Raw genomic sequence first — 26,211 nt, 5'->3', positions numbered from 1 at the left:
ATTCCTAACAAAGTCTTTGAGGCCTGGGAACCCTTCCAAGAATAATCTAGGAAAATGTTTGTCCCAGGTTGAATCAAAAGTTCAAGACTTCAGAAAGCCGAAGAGAAAAAGGCAGCATAGTTGCCTCAAGTGTGCCTGTACTTAGGAAAAGTTTATTTTAAATTGTGATGCTCAATGATAATAGTTGTTCTCATCAATAATAACAATCTTGTTGTTGTAGTCAGCTTTTCTGCTGCTGTGACTAAAATATCTGACCAGAACAATTTTACAGGAGGAAATGTTTATTTGAGGGCTCACAGTTTCAGAGGTCTTAAGGCTGGAACCTACCAGGTGATGTCCCCAGTTAGATTCTCAGGGCTCTCCGTGAGTCAACATCGTGGCAGAGAGTGTGTTGGAAGGAAGCAGTTCACATGATGATCAGAAAGCAGAGAGAGAGGTCACCATTCACCAGTTTCAAATATATATCCCATAGGCACCCCCCAATTTCCACCTCCTCCAGCCACACCCTACCACTTCAGTTACCACTCAGTTAATCCCTATGGGGGATTAATTCACTGATTGGGTTAAGACTCTTAAAACCCAATCATTTCTCCTCTGAACGTTCTTGCATTGTCTCACACATGAGCTTTTGGGGGACCCCTCACATCCAAACCATAACAGTTGTTATTATTGTTGTCTTTAGCAATAACTCTTCTGCTCATGTAGGACATTTTCCTAGATCAAAAATTTATCAGTCCATGGCCAGGCATGGTAGTGGAATGCTCAGAAATAGTCTGCAATTCCAGCTACTCAGGAGGCTGAGGCAGGAGAATCATAAGTTCAAGGCCAGCCTCTGCAACTTAGTGAGACCCTGTCTCAAATTAAAAATAAATAAAAAGAAAGTTCTTGGTAGTAGAAAACTCCTGAGTTCAATCCCAGTACCCCAAAGAAAAAAATATATATATTTCTCAGTCCCCAGCATCTCTGGGTTGAACCACAACACAAAGAAAAGACCACTGATTCCAATTTTAAATCAAATTAAAGCAAGCTTATATTGTGTACACAGAGAGAGCTGGCCAGCGACTGTCTCACCCAAAGCCGGGCTAGAGAACATCCTCCCAGCTCTCCAGGAGAAAGGTTTTATAGCACAAAGTGGGGTGTCTTGGGAACTTATAACAGGGTTCTGGCAAGCATAATACAAAGGCAGATAGCAGGTTAATGAGCTACATGGCTTAACATTTCAAGGTAGGGAGTAAATCGAGATTCCAACATCAGAATTTATGAGGTCCCGCTGAAGTTTTAGGGAGGGTTGTTATCTGGTCAAGGAGAGCCAGACATGGGTGAGTTTGGAATTAACTTTGTGACGAGATGGCTCCCGATCTTAGGATAGAATTAAATTGGGTTCCTCATCTGGGGCAACCAGGATCAGAAAAGCCTGGTTTTAAATCCCGGGACTGCCACATGGTGGCCCTTTTGGCCTTAGACTTAGCAATGAGTTAACTTGGAGAAGATGGGGGGACTCAGGCTGCAGATGTGTCATGCTTACCTGTTTTTTGCTCCCAGGAAAAAGAGGTGTGTGTGTGTGTGTGTGTGTGTGTGAGAGAGAGAGAGAGAGAGAGAGAGAGAGAGAATATGCATGCACAGGGAAATGAAAGGAAGAACGTGCGAGTGTGGGCACATGTGTGTGCATGTACGTGTATTTGTTGGCACACTGTGACCTGTCAGCCACTCAAAGCTGCAGCACAGGATCGATTCATGTTGACCAGAGGCCACGGGTGTGTCTGGGGCCCACGGGCCCCTTCTCACATGGTTTTCTTGCATGTGTTCTAGAGATTGTGCTCTGGGAAACAGTTCCCAGTGGAGTCATGGACCTCATCAGTCCAGCTGTTGAACCAGTGATCTCCGGACATTTCTGGAACCCACCAGGTGATGTCCCCAGTTAGCTCTAAGTACTGAGCAGAACCTTCTGCCCTTCCGCCCTGTGGTTGGAGGCATCTCCCTAGCAGGACTTGATGGGAGGGAACTTTTGAAATGTGGCCCTATAGAAAAGGCAGCAGCAAAGATTGGTTATGAAAACTCCTTGGTTCCATTTAAAAAAAAAAAAAAATCACCAAGGTCACAGGTCACAGGCATGGCTTATGCCTGTTGAGAGCAGTCACTCAGCTCACCCTGAGTCAAGGCTGCATATTTATTTCTGAGTAAGGAAAACCAGGCTCCAAGATCTAGGAGTTTATACTTAATCTTAAAGATAAAAGAAATCATTGGAGTTCAGAGATCAGAGCACACGGGAATCCTGGAACCACAGGGAATGGAGAAACTCTGACTATGGAACATAGTGGACTTGGCCAGCAGTGAATTGGCCACGGTCCCTCCCAGCCCTCACCCCATGTGGCTGTGTGCCCAGGGTAAGTCATTTCACTTTCTTGGGCCTCCACCTTCTCATCGGTAGGATGATACCAAGAGAGCTAACATCCCTTCCAAATAAAAGGTGATAGGCTTGAAATTAGAAAAGGTCATTTCCTGGCAAGGTTTCATATTACTGCCCATGTAGACAACAGCTTCCCTGATGGCCAGACTTGGTGTGCTGTCGACACTCCTTCCTGTGTTATCCAAACATCACATGCAGAAGCTAAAGTCCCAAGTGTCTTAGGTTCTTTCGTGCTGCTGTAACAAAAATGTCAGAGACTGAGTAATTTATTTCCTCACAGTTTCAGAGACTAGGAACTCCAAGATGGAGGGACTGGCATCTGATAAGGGTCTGGTGCTGGGTTATCCCATGGCAGAAGAGATCAAAGGGGACCCAATTCATCTCTTTAAAAAGGACCATCTTCTGCTCTAATGAACCTTCTCCCTCCAAAACGACATGAATCCATTCATGAGGGTGGTGGCCCCATGACCCAAACACCTCCCACCGGCCCTATCTCCCCACCTTGAAGTTAACAACTCATGATCTTTGGGGGACACATTCCAACCATTGCAGCCAGCATGTTCCAATAAAAACAAAAATACCCATAAGAGGCTTAAAGCAGTCACAAAATAATTTTTTTGTTCAGGAATCTTAGGGCTGACTGAGCTCAGGGAGTGGCTTGTGTGATTGCTGTCCAGGAGCCAGGCTCATCTTGTAGACTTCTTTACTGTCATGCCTGGTGCCTGGGTGGGACTGGGACACTGGGGGCTTCTCAGGTGTTCCTGCCATGTGCCTCAGGGTCTACTCCATGTGCCTCCATGTGGAAGAGTTTCTGAGAACTTGCAAGCGTGACTTTAAAACACCATACCAAATATTCAGCATGGCTAAGCTGCTGCCATGCTTACTGAAGTTGAATGACTCAGACTCCTGTGATTCTCTGCCACAGGGGTTTCAAAAGGCAATGGCCAAACTGGGCGTGGTGGCACACACCTGTAAATCCTAGGCAGCATGAGAGGCTGAAGCAGGAGGATCACAAGTTCAAAGCCAGCCTCAGCAACAGTGAGGCACTAAAGCAACTCAGTGAGACCTTTTTTCTAAATAAAATACAAAATAGTGATGGGGGTGTGACTCAGTGGTAGAGAGCCCCTGAGTTCAATCCCTGGTACCCAAAGGAAAAAAAAAAATCGCCAAAAAGATCTTGCAGTAGAAACTTAGTATAATGTGAAAGGAGGATCTATTCACAAGAAGATATTTAAAATTGCAAGGAAATGAGATAGATTTTCTATTTTTATGAATTATCCATGGATCAAATATGGTGTGTGTCTGTGTGTAAAAGCAATTTTAAGAAAAATTTAATTTATGTATGTAATTTTTCTTCTCCCAAACAAAGGCATGCATGAGATGTCAGGATTGGGAAAGAGGAGAGAATTAAAAAGCAGGGGATTCTAATGCTTTTATTGTCCTGATACAAGCATCCCCACCCCCCGTACATGCACAATAAAGCTAATTAATGAAATTATTTAAAAGAATATCAAATGTGTCAAACAAAGCCCTGGAATCAAGATAGAAGGAAATAGGTAAGAGAGAAGAAACCAGCAGGGGAAAATAATTACCAAAGATTGTAGATTATTACTTTTGACTGTGCAGAGCATCCTGAGGGGGCAGAGGGGTGGGACAGCAGAGCAGGCTTGGTAAGTGAAGTGGTTGATAGTGTAGACTCCGGGGCTATACTTCCCAGGTTCGAATCCCAGCTTGCCATTCCCCAGCTGTGTGACCATGAATGGGTTCCTCTACCCCTCTGGCTTCTTTCTCTCAATTGTAACAGGGAGCTAGTAATAGTACCTGCCTCATCAGGTTGCTAGAGGATTAAGTATGTCCATGCACGTCACCTTTGAGTAGTATGTGGCACTTAGGAATTGCTCAGTGTATTAAACAATACTAGACATTTTTTTCTTTACCAATTGCCTTTGCCAGATGCAAATGTCATGCCCACTATGGAGTACAGGCAGCCAACCAAATAAACACACGAAGAAGGAGTCCCTTTCCTTCCCTTGGCTCCTGAAATCACATATGCAGTGGAATTCTAGGAAGAAGGAAGTCTTCCTGTGACATCTGGGCATCTGTCAATCTGTGGGCTTCCATCCCCAACACCTACCCTTATTCTGACACGTTTTAAAAATTGGTTCCACATTTTAAGCATGTCAAGCTAGATTTTCGTTTTAGTCTCTCTTAGATATTTGGAATTAGAGCCTCCAGAGTCCATTATGCAAATCAATGCAAATGATATGCAAAACAGCAGTAGCCCCAGATTGTGGGGAGGGGAGTGTGTAGGCCAGCACAAAGGGTCTTGAATGAAAATTTGCATGTGTTAGGGGAGCCCGGGTTGAAGGCCTTGCACGTTTATTGTGACAGTGTGCATCACATTCAGTTGCTAACATTTCGTGCCAAGGAGGAGAGGTGAACTCCTGTCTGATTCCCATAATGAAGGTGGCAGTGGTGGTGGAAGGGCGTGTTGGGGCAGTGATTTTATGATACAATTGAAAAGTTGCTTTGAAATCATGGCCATGGTCCCGTGGTCCTGGCGGTCTCCCCAGCCAGCTGTGTGTTCACCAATAAGTCCCCTCCGCCAGTATCTCCCAGTGTGCAATGAAGGGATTGCGTTAGGTGAACTTTAGGGCCCTTCATTGTGACGTCCAAGTGTCATCTCCAGGTAAAAGCCTATGATGGCTGTACCTGTTCGTTATATCAAGGATTCACTCTAATCTCACGCAGCGGCTCACACCCGTAATCCCAGCAACTCTGAAGGCTGAGGCAGGAGGATGACAAGTTTCAGGCCAGGGTCTGCAACTTCGTGAGGCCCTAAGCAACTGAGCCAGACCCTGTCTCAAATAAAAAATTTAAAAGAACTGGGGGTGTTGCTCAGTGGTTAAGCATCCCTACGTTCAATCCCCAGTAGTAAAAGAAGAAGAAAAAAAAAAAGATTAAAGAAGTGGCTGAGAGGTCATTTTACAGTCCTCCTAGAGTTCTTATAACTTCCAGGGATGCAGACAAACAGCAGCAGCAAGAGCCAAGAGACTTACAGAGTAAGTTCCAGCAAGTTCCTTGGGCTTCCTGCTGGGAGGCTCTGAGCATGTGCAGTGCTCACAGTGGGGAAGTCAGGGCAATTTCTCTCCCTGAGTATTTTGAAGACTAGGCCTTATAACCCCTCTGCCTCTGGATTGCTGAAAAAAAAATTCTCCTGGAGGCCAGAGTGGCTGCTCTTTCACAGCAATCCTGTCCGTGGGGCCTGTTGGTATCTTTCCCAAACCTCTGTGCCACCCTCAACTCTGCCAAAAGACCACTGTGTCCTTAGTCTCTGGGTTGTGATTGTATCAGACACATCTGGGGCTTCGCCCCAGCAATCATCAGGAGCCTTATATTTTAACTCCAGCTATTACAGCCCCACCAGTTGAGTGCAGGCATTATCTGTCAGACCCTAGGCCCAAGGCTTCCCTGACTCAGCCCCATGAGGTCCTGGGAGTACAGTGGAGGCCCACTCAGCTAGTGCAGGCTAGTGCAGAGGACAGCCCCTAGGTGAGTGAGTATTCTCCAAGCAGGCAATGTGGGGTTCAGCATACCCAGCTCCTCAGACATACCCAGTGAGTTTGAGTTGCCCACCCCATCATCTCAGAGCTGCCCCGGATGGTTTTTCCCTATTTCACTCATCTCAGACCCCGACAGCTGACCTCACATCACCTCCAATATAAACTACCTGCACACAAGCTCCTGTTTCTGTCTCTCCCTTTTCAGACAAATGCTTGTATTAGTTTGTATCAGTTGGCTAGGCTGCTATAACAAAATACCACAGACCATTATCTCTTTATGGGTTCTGGAGGCAGGAAGTCCAAAATCAAGATGGCAGCAGGGTTGGATTCCTGAGGCCTCTTTCCTACCACCTACACACTTTCTGCTTTGACCTCACAATTTCATCCATCTGCGGACAAAGCCCCTGGTGTCACTCTGTAGGTTCTAATCTCTTCGTCTTAGAAGAACACCAGTTGGACCAGATTAAAGTTGCCCTATTGGCCTCATTTTAACTTAATTATCTCCAAATACAGTCACATTCTGAGATGCTTGAGGATTAGAACTTCCATATATAAATTCAGGGTGGGGACACAATTCAGCTCTTAACAACATTTATATTAGACCAAGTCACTCATGAGACAACCTGGGGGCTTTTAAGGGAATATTCTATGAAACATTGGCGATTGCCCATCAGCCTCAAGACTGTTCCTTTGGTGCTAAGGTGCAAGGTGTGTGGGGCAGGGTGAAGGGGAGCTGAAATAACCCAGAGCCAACAAGCATAGCAACACATTGTTTCTTTTGTGGATGCAATTTCAGATCCTCTTCCTCTTCCTGCATTAATGGGGGCAGTTGACCAGGAAAAGCATACATTTAGCATACTGGTTTCACATACTTCTGATATGATCTCTTCGAGCCTCAGTTTCCCACTGTGCAAAGTGGTTGTGAGGATTAAATCAAGCACGGTTTTTAGGACTGACTGAAATAAGCCAGGTGCTCTCTTGATGTATGATTGAAGTCATGAATGAATGCCTAAAAGAATAGGCTGCTTAGGGCCGACCATTGGTCCTAGGGATGATGGGCATGGTAACCTTCACTCAACCCCAAGTTCCTTAACCCTTCACCTCTCACTTAGAAGTTCAGGTGAGAGGCACAGGGGTCTACACGCGTACCTAAGGTGATCACAGGGCTTTGGGTCCCTGCCCCTGTCAGCAGCTGCTGGCCCTCCCAGCCAGTGTGTGAATCCCAGTTGGGGCCCCTGCTTTGACCGTATGTCCTGCTGGAATCTGGACAAGAACTCTGACAAAGTTAGTCCTGGGGCCAAAGTCTAGAATGGCAAAGAAGTATGTTCATATGAACAAAGGGGAGTGGGCAGGTCAGAATCAGGACCTAGGAAATGTCTGCCGCTCCTCAGCAGGAGAGACCAGCTCTTCCTAACCACAGGTGAGCCCAGTCCGCCTGGCAGTCTGTGATCTGAAGGATCCGACGGTGTATATGAGATATTATTTTTAAAGACTGACTCATGCTGCTAAGATTAATAAGACCATGCATATTTAGAAATGTTTTTAAACGTATAGGTTTTTATCCTTTGCATCTTTTCAATGAACTAAAAGTACACACATTGACTGTCATGCAATTTTTTTTTTAATGTTCAAAAGGGCTCCTCCTACTCAAAAAGACTGGGTACCACCCAGGAGATGTTTCAAAGTTCAGCCACTTAGGTGCCATCGGAAGAGCTGTTACTAATAACAAAAACTCCAATGCCAGCTGGCTTGTATAGAGTGCGTTTTCTATTCCAAACTCTGTACCAAGTGCTTTATGGGTGTCTGATCTGGATGCCCTTTCCCTGGACCAGTGTCCCCTTCCTTCTGTCCCTCCTCTTTGACACGGAGACACCTCTGCCTTCTTTTAGGATTGTTTGTGGATTTATGCAAGCTCCTCCAGGGCCAGGTGCTGCCCTGCTCCATTTGGGGTCCTCAGGGTCAAGGAGAGGGTAGCCCCTCTTTAATTGTTTGGTGATGAGGCTCAATATTTGTACCTTTGTCCAGTTCAGAGAAGGGAAGAGGAGCTGGTTCACTCTGCCCAGCCAGCCTTCCTCATGCAGTTCTGAGTGGTTCATGTGGCCAAGCTGGCCTTGCTCACTCTTAAATTGTAAAAGACAAGGTACCGTGGAAGCCACAGCCTCTGAAGCTCCTGCTGTGCCTTAGGCGAAGGCTGATGGCCTAAGACATTTGAGAAAGGACGGTCCAGCCAGTTCCACTGGCTCTGGGTCTCCTGATGCTGGCATCTCTTCCTAGCCGTGTCCAGCTGCACATATGGTTCTGTGTCCCACTGAGTGTCGTGCATCAGTGTGAGTCTCAAAAATGCTCCTGACGCATCCCCTGCAATCCCAGAACTTTCTAAGGTCATGAGTAAAGAGGGCGCCTCTATAGATGGCTCCTTGGGGATCTCACCTCTCCTCTCTGTCTCCCTCTCCAGGCTTCCTCCTGACCTTGGCACTGACCGAAGCACTGGTACTTGCTGTCCAGGAACCATCTCCCAGGGAATCTCTCCAGGTCCTCCCCTCAGGCAGTCCCCCAGGCACCATGGTGACAGCATCCCACAGCCCTACTAGACCCTCCTCCACGGCGCTGAACCCCCATCCCGATGGACCCTCCTCACAGGCCGCAGCTACCACGGCAACGACAGCCCATCCAGATGGGCACCCTCCTACAAACACTGTTCCCACCGTCATGGTGACAGCAACCAGCCCCCATCCTGAAAGGCCCCTGCTCACAGGTTCCCCTCCAGTTCCTATGGCAACCACACCCTCGCATTCAGAGGGCCGCCCCCCTGGGGAGGCCGCCCCCACCATCCTGCTGACAAAGCCAACAGGAGTCACCAGCCGGCCCACCGCAGCGGTCCCCCGGGCTACCACCCGCAGGCCCCCCAGACCCCCCGGCTCTTCCCGAAAGGGGGCTGGGGGTTCATCGCGCCCTGTCCCACCTGCCCCCGGCGGCTACTCTGGGAGGAAAGAAGGCCACCGAGGACGCAATCAGAGCTCCACGCACCTGGGGCCCAAGCGACCCCTGGGGAAGATATTTCAGATCTACAAGGGCAACTTCACAGGGTCTGTGGACCCCGAACCCTTTGCCCTTTCCCCCAGGACCCCACCCTGGGGGAACTCCTCTTCGCCACAGCCCCAGACAGTGGCTGTGACCACAGCATCTGGAAGTACCTCGTGGGCACCCCCCACTACCCCTGCGGTGCCTGCAGAGGACAAGCCAGGCCTTAGCAGAGCAGACCAGGGGGGTGTCCCCACCTTCACCAGCCCAGGAGGGGAGCCGGTCGCCGCCTCAGGTGCCCCTGCCCGTCCACAACCTGCCCCAGTGCCTTCTCAACGCCCCCGTGGTGACGTGCAAGACAGCCCCAGCCACAGTGACTCTTGGCTTACTGTCACCCCTGGCACCAATAGACCTCCGTCTGGCAGCTCTGGGGTCTTCACAGCTGCCCCGGGGTCCACCCAGGCTGCCTTTGATGCCAGTGGCTCAGCCCCTTCCCAGGGGATTCCTCAGGGAGCATCCACAACCCCAAAGGTCCCAGCCCGTCCCCCGGGGGCCTCAGAAAACACTGTTTCTCCAGCCGAGGAGGAGGCTGCGGCCTCCCCCACCGTGACCGACAGGGTGCCCAGTCCTCTCTCCACAGTGGTGTCCACAGCCACAGGAAACTTCCTCAACCGCCTGGTCCCCGCCGGGACCTGGAAGCCCGGAACAGCAGGGAACATCTCCCACGTGGCTGAAGGAGACAAGCCCCAGCACAGAACCACCATCTGCCTGAGCAAGATGGACATCGTCTGGGTGATCCTGGCCATCAGCGTACCCATCTCCTCCTGCTGTAAGTGCCTCGCTTCTCCCCACTCCCCTCCCTCCTCCCTCTCCGCCCACCATGCCAACAGTACTCACCCTTCGCCCTAGAGGACCAAGTGGGCTGCAAGGCTCCTGGAGTCCCAGGAAACGAGGGAGAATCAAGAATCACGGCTTCTCCCTGTCCCTGGTTCTGGGCCCCGCCAGGCCATGGCTCAAATGTCCTCAGGTCATAAAGCCACAGTTCCCAAGAGCTGGGGAGGACCTTACAGACAATCTAATCCAACCATGTATTTTTCCAGAAAAAAAGAAACTTACCCAGGTTCCAAGAGTCAAAGGCAGGGCTGGGACGGGACCTCAGAGCACCTTCCAGCGAGTGCTCCTGCCATGACACTGACCTCCCTCCAGGGCAGCCTGCCAGACCCTGCAGTAACGTGGCATGAAGTCAGTGGGTGAAAGCTGAGCCTTCCAAAGAAACAGCCTCCAACCAGCCAAGTCCTCATTGACCTCTCCTCCCCCGCGTTCCTTCTTGTCTTTTCATTCCTTTCCTCCTCACTCCCTTCTCTGGAGAGACAAGAGGAGGTAATGCTCCCATGCAGTGGGGAGTTCCATTGGCCTTGGCAAAAAAAAAAAAAAAAAACACACATGGCTCTTGCAGCAAAAGGAAGGCTTGAGAGTTATGTGGTTATGTGCATTTTAGCTCCTCTCCACCTGCACGCCACCCCCAGCCCGCTTTATTTGTTCTTGGGTGGTATGAGCTGGGTGCAGGGTGGACCTCATCCTTCCATTTTGCTCTCGTGAGGTCCACCAGCATCTCCTTACTGCTGCCTGTCCCCGTGTGAGGAGTGAGGAGTCGGGGGACATTTTCCCTGATGTCTCCATAAAGAGTGGAGGGCTTCCTTCGTCTTCTCCGGGTGGTTGATCTTCTATTCTCAGTTTCTCTGGTAACGTTGCAAGAGTCTTCACTGGCCTCAGCCCCATCCCACCCCACCTGGTTGCCATCCAGCCACCCCCTGGACCCTTCTAGGGATGAGCGCTCCCACCATACTCCTCACTCCCTGGACAGCCTCTTCTTCTTGGACCCTTCAGGATTTCTCCCGCTCTCCTGGGGGCCTGAAGTTGGCCCCCCTTATAATTTTTACCCAATGACCCCAAGCTGTGCCTTCTGAAACCACACAAATCAGTCCATCTAACCATCCAGGAGCAATGGAATGGCTCTCAAGGGCAGCGTTCTTTGTCCAATCTGCTCATCCTTGACCTTCGAGTCTCCTTCATAGGGCTGCCTTGGCCCTGGTCCTGTCCCCCATCTGTCCCCTCTGTATGGCCACCACTTTATTCCTGTTTACCTAGAAAGGAACACAGTTTTTCACACATGCCCAGCCATGACGGAGGAAGCTAACGGTGGACGCTTTGGCCACAGTCAACCTGCGCTGGCCTCAGCCCTGTTGGTTGTACTGACTTGAGGTCATGCCACGGGCTCACCTTGATCTCAACAGGCTTCCCACAGGGCAGGGGCCTCCTCCAGTGCAGGCTGTGAACCCAGGACCCCCGGCTTCTCTCATGCCATGGATTAGTGCAAGTGGTCCGTGCCTTTAACATGAGCTGTGATTTCCGCTTGGCATTAGACTTCCCCCCAGATATTTTCTAATCTGGAATCTAGATTCTTCCCAGGCGCCACTTCCGCCTGCTCATTAAGCCACACAAACTTTCCGTGTTTGCAGGCAGCCTGCTGCTGCTCTAGGACCCTAATCTGGAAAAGTGAAAATATTTGCAAGTTGCATATTTCATTCTTAATAAAAGTAGCTGTATCATCTCTCATGGAAACACATAATTTATAAACTGTGATTGCCTACTTCTAAAATGGAAGAATGATAATGAGACAATGTAGCACTCTTGGCCAATTTTTTTTTTTTTTTGTACCAGGGATTGTACCTAGTGGCACTTTAGCACTGAGCCACATCCCCAGCCCTTTTCTATATAGATACATTTTTTAAAAAAAACAGGGTCTCACTGAGTTGCTTAAGGCCTTGCTAAGTTGTTGAGGCTGGCTTTGAATTCATGAACCTCCGGCCCCAATAAAATTATTAATGGTCGTGTTTGAGAAGGAACCACACAAGAGACAGCTTTTTACTTTTCCACCCTTTACATGTGTCTTGATGGATACTCTAGTTTACAAAGTGAGTTCCCCATATGTTTTCTTAATCATTCCTTCTTTAAAACAAACTAGTCAGAGAAAATAAAACAAAAACGGAAACGAGGTACCAGGGTGGACTGTGCTCATCATCCACCCTTTACAGATGGGAATTAAGTTGCTAGGTAAAGTAATTTGCCCAGAGTCCCCATCTTGCAGTCAGTCAGCCTGGAGGTGGTGTGTAAAATCCATTTGTCTGATTCGGTGCAGTGTTTTGCAAGTGCCCACTGTATGCCAGGCACTGTGCCAAGCACTCGGGAACCACAGATTTGCAACTCTCCCCAACTCTCAGCACCCAGTAACCCCCTGGCTGTCCTTTGCCTGAGCTAGAAAGGGCAGGGTAGACCCAAAGCCCCCGCAGACCACACCCACCTGGGTTTTGCTGTTCTAAAATGACTCCTACTTCTCCCCCTGTGCTTCTGGGAGGTGTGAGTTCGAAATTAGATCAGATCCTGCTGCAAAGCTGAAAATCCCAGAGGCTGCCTACACCGTGGATCCAGATGTCAGTAGAGACAGGAGCAAGGACACAGCTCAGGACTGTACCTGGAGGACACTCCTGATGTTCTGAAAGGAGACTTCAGGTGCTGGGGGTAGAACATCTTATTTTCTAAAGTGAATTATGAATGCTGTTCAAAGTAGACTCTGGTAGCCCCTTGGGAATGACAGAGCCCATCTCCATACTGAAGGCCCCTCACTTCTGCCTGACCCTGGCTGCCTTCGTATCAGCTCTGTGTCCTTGTTCATGGTCCCGACTCCTATGGGACCATCGTTAACTCTGTGAAGGCCCCTGTGAGAGGGAAACTAAGATCAAAAAAAAAAAAAAAATTATGAGCCTCTAAACCCCAGGCTGTCTCTGGAAATGTCCTCATCTGTTTGGATGATGTTCCCACTGGGTATTCCAGGCCATGTAGGCTAGGTTCAAGTGTAGACTTCCTCCCTCTGGCCATTCAGACCAGCATCAGCTCTGGCCCTGATTTCTGCAGCCAGGGCTGCTGGTCAGGGGATGCATGATTTCTCTGCTTCTGGTAGAAGCAGCAGGGACGGTTAGCAAAACCTCCCCTGCTTGTCCCAAGAAGGGCACCCACAGTTCACCTGCCCTTCCAGATCACTTGTCCCACCCAGTGACTGGAAGAGTATATTTGTGCCAGGGCTGGAAAAAAAAAAAAAAAAAAGCTTTTTTTTTTTTTTTCTGAGTCCTGCCAGACACTTGCAGCCAACAGGGTTTCAGAAGTGCTAAGAATTGAAATTGATTGGATCCAAGCCACAGCCAGCCACAGCAGGGGAGCCATGTGGCTCCTGAGCTGGTCTCTGCTGCCACCATCAGGATGCATGGTACCTACAGACTCCTGTTAGAAGCCTCTGGCCTGGCATGAATTGTGGTCCTCACCCACCAGTCAGTGGTCTGGGTTTTCACAGGAACGCCAGTCCGGAGGCCCTACCAGGCTCCCTTGCCTGTGTACCTGTGTCACATCCATCCTCCAGAATATTTTCTCCCTGCCCCGCCATGAGCAATGGAGGATGGGATCAGACAGGGAGGCCCCTGGCAGGTGCTGCTCATCTGCCAAGCTGAGCCTGACAGACAGAGTTGAGCCTCCCAGCAACCCTGGATACCTGAGAGTTCATGTGCACCTTGCACCAGGGCAGTCTGACTTCCCTCCAGACTCTGGAGCATTAGGCAGCATCCTGAGTTAACCTATCATTGCACCTAATGATGGGTAGCCATGTTGGTTGTTCATGCAGACCTGCTCTGAGAATATAGGTCCCTGTGTCACTCATAGGCCTTTAGTCATTTTGTAATTCTATAAGACATCCTGGGTCAGAATGACTCCTAGCAATGAAAAGAATAGAAGATGTTGGAACAGAAGGAAGGGTGGATGGGAGGCTTTTCTCCTTAGAGTTTATGGACCAATGGAAGAAGGGGGAAGGGAGAAAGCCAAGGGCAAGGTAGGGTTGTCCAGGGAATGTCACCCTGCCACAGCAGTGTCATGCGCTCCTTCTGATAGCTCTTATCAGTGCTTCCCAGCTAGCGCCCCCTGCTGGGCTTCTCTAGGCATATTCCCACCTGCCAGGCTGGGGAGCCAGACACTAAGCCCCACAACCTGGCTTCCCCAAGCCTCTGACCTCATTCCATACCCTAAGGACTCCCTGCAGGCTCCTCACTCAATCCCCAAAGGACGGAAATGACAGTCCACAGTCCTGCTTCACAGTGACACTACTGAATTATTCCTTCTACTCACTGGTCTGTTTTCTCATCTGTAAATTGAGGGGCCCAGTCTGAAATATATCACAACTTTCTGTTCTCTCCAACTTCCCTAATTTGTACCCTGCATGGCTAACCCTGCTGCGCTAGAAAGATCTGGCTCATGGAATCAAACAGGCTTGCATGTCAGCCCAGCTCTTGCCACTCACCGGCTGTGGGACACAGACATTTCCATGTCTGCAACACCCACCTTGAAGACTTGTAAAACAGCAGAGATGATACGTGCAAGGACTTAGGTGAGGGTCCGCCACAGAGAGGGTGCTCACAAATGGCAGCGATTGAGTCACATTCGTTATCCATCTCGTTGCTATTAGGATTTACAGTGTGTGCCCAAACCGGCCAGGCAGAGAGCCATTCAGCAGGTGTTTAGAAAGGTTGGCTCCCTGGGGACCTGTGGGGCTTCATTTCCATCTCTTAGCCCATGGCAGATCCTTTCATCTGAAAGCATTTCCCCTCCCAGAAATTTGAACATAATATCTAGGGCTATGCCTTAAAATCCGTGACCTCCTCTTCTCCTGTCACATCTGACAAGCCGTGGATGGTTCCCCGTTGACATTCATGGGAAGCCAAGAGAGTCTGCTTAAATGTCAGCCCTGTTTGAAAACTCAAGGAATCAGGGGCCTCATTCATGTCTGCTGGCCTTGATGGCCATTGCCTCTGGTGACACAGAAAATTGAAGATGTTCAGCTAAGTGGGGGAGGGAGTGGCTGGCACCCTGTGTTTGGATGCACCTGTGAAGTTGGCGTAGCACTCTCCTTACCCAGTGCAGGTGTCCCCCAGTGTTCAGGATGACATAGGATGGCAGGCATCAACTTGAAGGTCACCGAGACCTGTGTTCAAATTGCTTTAATTAACTGGGTGATCATGATCCATATCGTTAATTCCCATGACCTTTAATTACCTCTTCCATAAATGGGATGAGCACCAATACCTTTCCAAAGTGGTTCGTGTGAGGGCTTAAATTGGCATGTAAAGTGCTCAGGTACTGGGAAAACATTACACACTCCACAATCTAAGTTGTACTTATCTCTTAGGTGAAATTTCAGATCACTGAAATAACGAAAGTTCTAAGCCCCTAGTGGAGCTTGGGCCTCAAGCACCCCAATAGGCATGCAGCCCAGCTTTTCTTTCTAGATCTTTCTTGTGCAGGCTGCTGGGAGAACAAGAAAAGAGCTCGTGTTAATGAAGCAGCCATAGTGTGTCAGGCATTGTGCTTACAACCTCATGAAGTCCATATTGGTCAGAGAGATGCAGTGGCCTACCAGGTGTAATATGTGGCAGAGCTGTGTCTTGAACCCATGCCTCTCTGCCACCAAGCCTGCTCTCTCTGTAGTGAGGCTGGCTTCCATTAAAAAGATGAAATGGAGAAAAGCCCTGAAACTCCCTGAGAGAAACATAACCAGCCAGGCACCCTAACACCATGTGATGGGGAGAAGCATGGAAGAGAGCACCCTGTCCCAGTCCGAGGTTATCCTGCAAGGCATCAGCCCTCCCTGCAGGGTAGGACCCCTGCACCTGGCTTTCTTCAGATCCAGGGGCAACGTGGGCTGTTAGACACAGCACTGGACGAGGGGCCAGCAGACCAGGATTCTGCCCACTGCCAGCCCAGGTTGGCAGCACAGCCGTGGGCAAGCTCACCTCTTGGGGTTTCCATTCCCCCACTTTGTAGAGTAAGAATGTAGGATGGAAGAAGGGACAGGTTTAGTTACCCACCTACTGTGTCCAGGAACAATGCCAAGTGCGTGGTTGCATCTAATCTTCCCAGAGGAGGCTGAGGCTGAGGAGGACTAAGTAATTTACTCAGGTTATGCGAGTGATCAACTATCATCTAGATTCTAAATCTACATCCCTCCTGCCATATTGACTAGGGGACAGCTAAGACCACATGGGAGGCTCAGATACCCTTCTCCCTTAAAGGGCTGCATAGACTATACAAATCTAGCTCATGGGCACCTTTCCTCCCCTGCCAGCCTGTGTTTGGAGTCTGTGTGACATGATGGGAGGTGCCCTACAGTTGAAGAGTGGCTCTGTTTGTCCCAATAGAGGAAACCTTCCTGACAACCCTCCACCAGAACAGAGCAGGAGCTGAGAGAGTGGCACTTTGCCCACATCCCTCTCTTCACGGCTTCTGTTTCACCAGTTTGAATTCCCCCACTATTTCACCATCCCAGGTCCAGGAGCTGGCTGAAAGGTAGTAGCGATGAGGAATAAACACATCAGAAAATAAGAAAGGGGACTTGAAGTCCTGTCCCAACCCAGCCACTCACAGACCTGTGGCCGGTGGCAAGTCAGCTGGGCTTCAGGCTGTGGTGTTTCACCTGCAGAATGAGAAGGTGGCCTGAAGGAGCAGGTTGCCAGGCGGATCCTTTCTGCACCCTGTTTTCTCCTTTAACTATTTAAAAGAAAGGACTTTTGAGGCAAAGGAGGGCAAGAAGGAGATCCACAAAATTCTGAACAATTAGATGCCAGCTAATCTCTAGAATCCCTTTAGCCCATTCAGCAATCTCCCTTATGTTTTAGAGCCTTTTTAAAAGGAGGGAGTGGAGGGATGAGAAGCAATTTTAAAAAGACAGTTCCTAGCAGATTCAAGGAAAGGGAAACTCACCCTATCTCTTGACCTTGTTCAGAGGCCTTTCAGGTTGAGATGCCAGCAAGGCTGGCAGCTGGAAAGAAAACTACAGAATACCCAGTCACCCCCTGGGGCTCTGGGTCTGGCTCTGAGGTCTCAGTCTGCATGGATGCCAGCTTTTGCAGCTGCCTGGTGCACTGACGTGACCCACAGAATGCTGGCCAGACTCTCCGGCTGCTGTGGATGGAACCGGTGCTCTGCTGCCCCCTGGTGCTGGCCTCTGGGCAGCGCAGCTTGCCCTGTTGTCCCGCACAGAAGTGATTGGCACCACCAGGGGTTGGGTGCATGCAGCCCTGGCCACCCCTGGCGCCACATCCGGAGATTCTAGTGGTAGAGAACCTGGGGTAGGATGTACTCAGCCCTCACTTACTGGCTTCTCCCCATGAGGACTTTTATCACCCTATTGCATTGCCATCCCACTGTGTGAATCAGGATAGGCCACCCCACTCAGTGACCTCAGAAGCCTTCCCTGCCAGCATGCCCAAGCCACTCTGTCCATACCTAGTTCATCCACAAAATCCAGACATGTGCCTTCCTCCTGGGAGTCCTAGCAATTAAGCAGAGAGAGCCATACGTCATGGTGGGGGCATGCAGTCAGGCCACTGAGCCCTGATCAGGCCACCTGCACAAGTTGAGCCTCTGTACCTGCCCAGAGCAGAACCATGGATGTTTAAGGGCATGGGCTTTGGAGTCCAGGTGTGTGGGTTTGCTCTTGAGCATATCACTTTTCCTCTCCAAGTCTGTTTTCCTATCTATAAAATCAGTAAGCCTGGTAGTACTGACCTCAAGCATTAAATGGAGAATTAAATGAAAAAGAAAATTGGGGGCAGGCAGTACAGAGAATGGAACCCAGCACTTTATTACTATGGCGCATCCCCAGCTCTTTTCATATTTTATTTTCAGACAGAGTCTCAGATTGGTTAGGCTGGCCTCGAACTTGCAACCTCCTGCCTCAGCCTCCCAAGTCTCTGAGATTACAGGTGTGTGCCACCACACCCAGCAATGAAGTCATATTTCTAATGTGCCTGGAACATAATTCTTGCATAGATTTTAGCAGGTTTTTTGGTCGCTGATTTTTCTCATGATAGTGCCAGAAAAGCTGTTCTATCAGGGATTTCACTGTGAGCCTCTGCCCTCCAGATCCTCTATAGAAGTCAAGGGCTTATTTTGTAAAGTTCACTGAGCCCTGCTCCCCTTTCTGCCATACTTCCGCTCCAGCTGAGAATGCTCCCATCAGTCCACAGGTGCAACTCAGGATGCATCCGCTCTTATTTGCAGCCAAGCTCTGGGGAGCCTTCCCACCAGATGAGCAAGAGAAAGACCTTTCTTGGCTAACTAAAACTATAGACCTGCGGTAACAATAGATATCATCAAGCTCCTTGCAAGTCCCGGGACCCTCAGCCCCTTGAGGCAGCCTCTAAACACTGCTCTGACCTCACCTCCTTCTCCACACACACTCCACTCCACAGCTGCTCTTCCTGTTCTCCTGCACAATTACCTTGTCCCCACCTCAGCCCCTATGCACATGCTGTTCACCCTCCTAGAACATACTGACCCATCCATCCCACAATAGAACTGGCTCCCTGCTCTAAGGTTACCACCTCAGTGTAGCCCATCATGGTGATTCTAAATCAGCCTCTCCCCCAACTCCCCTCATCGTCTCTCCCACTTTACCCTGTTATCTTCATTGAATGGTTATCACCTCTGAATTTGCCTTTTTTTTTATTCATTTTGTTTATGATTCTTGTCTAACCACTCTGCATCCCTCCGAGATTCTTGTGTTGCAATGGAAACTCAGGAAAGTTGGGGGTCCTTTTCTTCTACCTCTACCTCCCCAATAATTTTAACAGTTTCTGGCACAAGATAGGCACTCGATATACGTAGATACCGGTTGGAAGGACAAAGGAAGAGAGGAGGGAAGGATGTCTGGCCTTTGCAAGCCCTGCCTGGAGACGGGCATTCATCGCCAGGACCAATGCCTCCTCCGTCCTTGTCCTTGTCACCTCCCTCTCTGACTTGCACTGTCTCCACAGCCGTCTTGCTGACTGTGTGCTGCATGAGGAGGAAGAAGAAGACAGCCAACCCCGAGAACAACCTGAGCTACTGGAACAACGCCATCACCATGGACTACTTTAACAGGCACGCCGTGGAGCTGCCCAGGGAGATTCAGTCCCTGGAGACCTCTGAGGTAAGGAGCCCCACACCTCGAGGTCCCCCAGGAGTACAGGGAACAGCACGGCCCCTCAGAGAGCCACAGAGCCCCCGCCCATCTCAGTGCTCTATGCTCAGGCAGCAGCCACCATGCCCACCCCTGCCCTGCTGAACCAGGATCTGCATTTTAACAAGAATTCCCAGGTGCCTTCTGCACATTGGAGGAGCAGTTTTCTTAGCACTCCTGGTTTCTGGGAATAATAACAAATACTGATTGAGAACCTGTTTGGTGGCAGGCACTTTCAGGGCACCATGGAGATGACAGCTTCTTCTCAGGGGCTCAAAGTCTGAGATGTGGCTGGGAGATGAACCCCAGCATCCCCTCAGAAACAGACTAGGGGACACAAGGACCGGTTACAAACAAAGAGCTACAGGGAAGGGAAGCCTGCCCAGGGAGGTGCTGGGAAGGACATCTGGATTTCAAGCAGGCATCGTGGAAAAGAAGAAGCCTAAGTCCGGGAAGGGATCTGGTGGGGGTATAGTACATCAGGCCAAGGAGAAGGCACTGGAGAGGGAGAAGTCACTGGGAGTGCTGGCCTGTGGCTACTGGATGGCTGGCCAGTGAGAAACCCTGGCCTTGACTCTATAATCGGAGTCCACACTCTTTTTATTCCCCATGGAGCAGGGGGAACAGCAGGGGGGAGCAAGAAAGAGGGATGAAGGGACCAGATGAGGCACGATCCTGGATGGGGTATCACGGATTGTGGACGTTACTTTGGGGCATCAAAGGGTCATTGGAGGTCTCCAGGGCTGGTTGAGCCAGGGTTAGGAGAATTATGCTGTTGCCTGGTGAAGGCACTCCATGTGTGGTCAGAGAATGAATTAGGAAGGAAAAGAAGGGTGGTTTGGTAGATGGATGAATGGATGGGAAAACAGACAGAAAAACCAAGCAGAAACAATAGGTCAACTGGGGTGCGGTGGAGACAGGCCAAGAGAAAGATGGCGGACTTCTGAACTGGCAGGCCGGTGAGAAGAGCTATTTGGGAGGCACACTCCCCACTTCCCCTGCTGACCATTACAAATGTCAGTGTGGCCACAGAGCTCCATGCCCAAGACCCTTCTGCTGCTTCCCATTGCCCTTTAGCTAAAGTGCAAAGTCTTTTACAAAGTAGACCTGCCTCCTGCCAACATTCTGGTGTTGCTCTCCCCCTCACCTGCTAAGCTCCAGCCACACAGGATCCCTCATGGTACCAAGTGACATGGCACGCTCTCTAGACCTGTGCATGGGCTATTCCCTCTCCTGCAGTGCCTCCTGTCTCTCCCCTTGTTCACCTCAGTGACCTCTGCCATCATTCAGGGCCCCATCTGCATATGGCCTTCCCTGACCTGCCAGGCTGACTTTGGCCTTCTACCCTAGGGCCTCAGCTCACTGTGCTTGTCCATTTTAGCATTTTAGCATTCACTGGAGTTGCGATCACGTGGCTCCTGGTCTGATCCTGCTTACCCTGGAACAGCCAATGGCTTCCACACTGCTAACCCCAGTGGTCAGTTCTAAGCACCCTTCTTACCAGATCTACCAGCTGCGTTGCCAGTCAACCAGCCATCCCCTCCTTATTTATTTGTTTATTTATTTGGTACCGGGGATTGGACCCAGTTGCACTTAAACCACTGAGCCACATCCCCAACCCTATTTTGTATTTTATTTAGAGACAGGGTCTCATTGAGTTGCTTAGGGGCTTGCTAAGTTGCTGAGGCTGGCTTTGAATTCACGATCCTCCTGCCTCAGCCTCCTGAACTACTGGGATTACAGGCGTGCACCGCCACTGCATGTCCCTCTCCAGCTCTCCCCTACTCCTGGCAGCTCCTTCCCAGTTTGTCACTGAGTCCCTGTCTTTCCCTGGCCTTTTGTCACTGGAGCCCAGGCTCAGTCCTGCCTTGGCTCCTCTTTTTCTACTTAGTTCCACAATTGAAAAGCCATGGCTATTGCCACACCATTGACTCCAAATTTCTCTCTTGCCTTGACATCTCTCCTGAACGCCAGACCCAAATGCCTGGCCACCTGAATGCCAGACCCAAATGCCCGGCCACCTGCCACACACATGTCTAATAATTGTCTCAAATTCCACCTGCCCAGGTCTGAATTCTTCATTCCTCTCTCCCACCCCCAAACTCAAAACTCTCATGGTTTCTTTGTTACATAGATGCCACAGCAGAGGGTTTTGCCTCTGGCGCCCCAGTCTGGGAAGCCCTACTGATCCTTCCTTTAGCAGGGCCCAGCCCAGCCTCACCCCACCTCATAATGGCTGCAGCCGGCTCTGAAACCGGGGCTCCCCATTCCCATCTGGCCACCTGAAATCTATGAAGACAGACAGCCACCCTTCAGCCAGACCCCGTGTCAGCCAAGGCTCCCGACTCTCAATGGCTCCTCTTCACACATTAGATAAAATTCAGGCTCCTCCTTCCATACAGACTCTTCAGAAGCTGGCCCTGCCCACTGACATGTCACCCCACATACCCCCAAGCCACTTAGTGGTGCTGAGATTGGACCCACAGGTGCTGTACCACTGAGCTACATCCCCAGCACCACCACCTCCTTTTTTTAAAATTTTCCGGATTAAGTCGCCCAGGCTGGCCTTGAACTTGCCATCCTCCTGCCTCAGCCTCCCAAGCACCTGGGTTTGCACTGGTCTTTTTGCTCTTCCCCCTACACAGGAAGCCCTCTGCCCTGGCACCTCTCTGGAATGCTTTTCTCCTGCATGTCTCCATCTCTTGCTTCCTTCTGGTCTCTGTTCAAAGGTCATCTCCTGGGGGAGTCTTGCCCTCACTATTCTGAACTGATGAGAGCCCCCTAATGTCACATCCTTATCCCTCTTTTGACCTGGTTTTGGTGCATTCCCTGCTGTAATATAAACTGCCTGAGGGCAGGGGCCTTGTTCCTTGGGTTCACTGCTCCATTCCCAGCACTGTCCTAGGACAGTGCCTGAACCAAGGCAGCCCTCTGGTAAATCACATGAAATGAAGGAACCATGAATTCTATTCACTGCCGTTTACCCTAACACATAGTAGTCGCTTAATAAAAAGTAATCATAAATTAAACAAAGGACAAACAGAAGGCCAGCTTCATGGGAGAATAAACTTTGAATGGAGACAGAGCACATTTTACATTAGAGTAGGTGAAAACAATTCTAACTTGGCAAAAAAATTCCCTAACTGGCCCCATTTTGAGTATGGCCTGTGAGCCCCTGAACTCCCAATTTCACATATGCTTTTTTCATATCTGTAAATGAAAACCAAAGCCAAAGGACAGTGCTCCAGAGCTCACCGCAGTAAAGTCCCCACTTGCAGAGCTCCACGGTCAGGCATTATTCCAGCCTGGAGCACCAGGGCCACCGTCCAACACAAGCCAAAGGCTCTGGTGGAAAGGGCCGTCCCAGCTGCTTGTGGTCTCCAGATCAGGAGGGTGCCACCGAAGCCCCAGCTAAAAGCTCGGCTTGGCTTCAGAGCAGACTTTAGTGCTGTTCGCCTCCCGGCACTCTACTCACCTTCTTCTGCTTTATTTAGAGAAATATGGCCATTTGTTCCAATTATCTGAGCTCACGCTGTCTGAGGGCAGAGGAGGGCAGCCCGGAGCCTGGACAGAGACAGCTGGGGACATGCGTGGGCTGCAGACCATGCCAGATGTCCTGAAGCAAATTCCACCATGCTGCACACCCTCAGATCACCCACCCCCTGCCTTTTAGCCACCAGCCTTAGAACCACCAAATGCTTTGCCTAAGCAAGTTTCTCTGCTCTCTGCTCCCCATCCATGTCCATGGAAGCAGCCAAGCAAATCCAGAATTAGACAGGCAAGATGGTGTCAGCCAGAGGGTCCCTGGAATTCCTGTTCTCTCTTCTTTCTCCTCCTCCTCCTCCTCCTCCTTTCCTGCCTTGGTTGTTTTCTAAATAACCTTCTTTCTATGCAGTGACGCGTATGATGTGGTTCACCCAGGGCACATTCTTACTTTGGAAGAACTGTAAACCAGTGGACCACATTTCAACCTCTAAACCCCCTCAACCCAACAGCAAGGTTGTCCAAAGGGATTTCTGTCCCCTCTGAGGTGCCACCCTGTTGTCCTTCACTGCAAGGTGACCCAGGGCCACCCTCCTCAGCAAAGTCCCACCTGGGAAGGAGCTTCTTGTCTCCTGAAAAGATATTTTATCAACAGTGGAGTTTCTTCTCTCCTTGTGATCCATGAAGCAATCAGCCCTCCTCAAAAAGCATCAATGTTTTGTTTAAAAATAAACTACAGAGAATTAATTGTGGCTTCTTTAAAAAAAAAAAAAAAAAAAAAAAGACATTTGTGGGCAGATCTGGCCTGAGCCATTATACCTTAAGTCTACTCTTGAGTTCATTTGCCCTGAAATGGCTCAGAGGGTCTTAGATTTTACTTTGTTTAGTGTTGGAATAAGCTGTGGCTTTTCTTTCTTCCTTTTTACTAAATGAAACCATTAAGTCCCAAGCTGTCAATTCTGTGTACATAATAATTATCTCAAAGTTACCATAAGTGTTATATTCATTGCCTCAATTTTAGTGTTTATAGGTGTTCCAAATCTGGGACAATGGGACAAAATGGGTTAATACCTGCACTTGAAGCTGAGGACAGCCCTTTAGCAACCCAAAGTTGTGGCAATCCTTCCTGACCCTTCCCTGCCAATGCAATCATATTGCCTTCTGAGCAGTGGATTGCCTATTGCTAGGCTTTCCTGCTCCTGGGGTTGAGCAGACAGGGCTTCAGCATCTTCCCTGACCATCTATTACACAATTGCACAGATTCAGGTTCCCTGAGCTCAGCTTCTAGCTATAAGCTCAGCTTCTAGTGCTACAAGAAACAGGGCAGTAATTCTGAACAGGCTCTAGGAGGGTCAGGTGAGGAGGAGAAATTGGACATCAAAGACTCTGATGGGTGACAGGAGAGGAAAGAAGTGAGTGAAAGCAGGTGCGTTCAGGAAGGAAGAACAGAGAAGTCTCCCAGAGATCTATGAGAAAGACAAAAGTAGAGTCTGAGGTCCAAGTGAACCAATGTTTGCCCTTGAAGGAAGCAAGCCATACACGATACGTGTCCTGCACGGTGAGCCCCTCTCAGACTTTGTCAAGGAAAGAAGTACCGTCTCTGGCAACCTTAGGGTAGGGGTAACTCAGGAAGCCTTTTTTGGAAGTTGTTAGAAAAAATCTGAAAGAACAGCAGAGAGCACTCTGCGCCCCCGTCTTGGCAGTAGAGGTGACAAATGCATACCAAGCGATCCTGAAATAAATGTTCCTCTGTGTGCATTTGTTTGAGAACACCTTCCCCAGCTCACAGCATCTTCTCCCTCTCTCCCCAGGACCAGCTCTCAGAGCCCCGGTCCCCAGCCAACGGCGACTATCGAGACACGGGGATGGTCCTCGTGAACCCCTTCTGTCAAGAAACACTGTTCGTGGGAAACGATCAAGTGTCTGAGATCTAGCTGCAGCAGCCTTCACTCTGCCGTTCCCTATTTTTCATCTCTAAATTATAAATATACAAATATATATATTATAAATATAACCTTTGTGTAACCCTGACTTAATGAGAAACATTTTCAGCTTTTTTTCCTAAGAATTGTCAACATCTTTTTTATAAGTGTGGTTTAAAATCAGAAAAAAAAAAAAACTTTACAGAATGACCCGTGGCTTTATAAAATAAAGGTATTTCTAAGCAAAGCAGTGGCATCAGTTGCTTCTCTTGATAACTGTTTCTGAGCCCTTGGGGAGTCGCAGGAGCCCGGGCAGGTGAGGGAAGAGACCGACCTCCTGGACAAGCAGAATGCTAAAGTGGCCAAGTCTGTTGCCCGATTCCTAAAGCTCTGATTCCTTAGATTCGAGACCTGTCTCCTCCCTCCTCATATGCTCATGCGTGAAGGGGACTGGGCCACCCAGGAGGAGCACGAGGTACAGCATACTCAAACCAAAGCAGGAAAAGCGAAAATGTCTTCACCCTGGAGGACAGGAACCCTGGGGACTCACGGTGGCACCACTGGATGTCAAGTTCAATGCCACCCATGTCGTAGGCGGAGGCAGGAGCCGACCACCCTCAGGAAATCCGTGAAGGACGTGGAAGCATCCTAAGGCGCCTGCCCTGTGATCACCCCATGGGTGCTCCTGCCAGGCCAACCACAGGACCTCCCGTCCCTGGAAGCCCCACATCTGCATCCCACAACGGCACCTCTTCTCTCAGGGAGGGTGTAGGCACAGGTCCCAACCCTGGAGCTTTAGAACGCTCGCCCTTCCTTAAGGATCAGATGTTCATTGGGGTTTTCTCCAAAAGTGATGATGGTATTGTGTCCCAAGGAACAGGTCTAAGGGCTTGCCACTTTTGAAACCTTCCTCCTGCGCTCCTAAAGCAAACCAGATTGCCAAAGCCAGCCGCTTGGGAGAAGCCAGAAGCTGGTTCCGTCCACCCGCAGAGGTACTGCAGACCCTCTTGCCCCTTGGGCCCAAGGATCTGCTATGGGCTCTTCTTTTGCCCTCCTTTCTCTCTCCTGCTCTCTGCATCCCGCCAGGCTGCCTCCGGACTCCCACGGTGCCCAGCGACCAGCACCAGTGAGGCTCAGACTCTCAGCCACACAAGAGGGCCTTCCAGAGGTGGCTGCTCCTCTGATATTTTCCTAAGAGTGGCTAGAAGAGAAGAGAACTGCTTTGACGCTTCCTTTCTCTAAAAAAGAAATATAGTTTGATAGTATATTTTGAATATAGATGTTCTTATAGGCAGATTGGGAATTGAAATTGAATGTCGGTTCATCCATTTGTGTTGTTACTTACTGTGGTCTTCTTACCATGACTTTCTCCTTCCTACCCACGTTGCCCTTTTTCAAAAAAGCAAGATGGCCTTCGAAAATGTGTGTTCTCGATGTCTGTATGAACCTCCTCGACCCGAGTTCTGTGGTCTCTCAGCCCCCAAAGGAGCAGGTTAAATGTTGCCCTGAGATTTGTTTTCTCTGTTACTGTCTATGTTGTTCTCTGACCTTAACCTTCTCATGTTTCTTTAGCTATTGCATTGACTATATCAACGTGTGTGAGTATATAGAGTGAGAAATCTGTTTGTAAAGTAAAATTTATATATAATATATGTAATCAAGGATACATATGTTATATATACATTTGTGGATGTATGACTTATTTTTCCGTACCCACAG

General features: G+C 49.6%; 1 protein-coding gene across 1 annotated transcript; it reads left to right on the top strand.

Moving 5' to 3' along the window:
• The first annotated feature begins 1,315 nt into the window (after positions 1 to 1,315).
• Tmem108 (transmembrane protein 108) lies at positions 1,316 to 24,730 on the top strand. Its single transcript, XM_071614937.1, has 4 exons — positions 1,316 to 1,319; positions 8,426 to 9,820; positions 18,903 to 19,057; positions 24,382 to 24,730. Exons 1-4 carry the CDS (start codon positions 1,316 to 1,318, stop codon positions 24,502 to 24,504), a joined length of 1,677 nt encoding a protein of 558 aa, XP_071471038.1. The 3' UTR covers positions 24,505 to 24,730.
• The last annotated feature ends 1,481 nt before the right edge of the window (positions 24,731 to 26,211 follow it).

This window comes from Marmota flaviventris, chromosome 8, assembly GCF_047511675.1.
Source record: "Marmota flaviventris isolate mMarFla1 chromosome 8, mMarFla1.hap1, whole genome shotgun sequence".
Lineage (NCBI taxonomy): Eukaryota > Metazoa > Chordata > Mammalia > Rodentia > Sciuridae > Marmota > Marmota flaviventris.
The sequence above is the reverse complement of the archived record's forward strand: the minus strand, read 5'-3'. Positions and strand labels throughout refer to the sequence as shown.

Bases quoted from the DNA above. Each gene is read 5' to 3' on its own strand.
- Tmem108 (XM_071614937.1), top strand. The intron at 9,821-18,902 runs GTAAGTGCCTCG...CTGTCTCCACAG, and splicing joins CGTACCCATCTCCTCCTGCT to CCGTCTTGCTGACTGTGTGC. The intron at 19,058-24,381 runs GTAAGGAGCCCC...CTCTCTCCCCAG, and splicing joins AGTCCCTGGAGACCTCTGAG to GACCAGCTCTCAGAGCCCCG.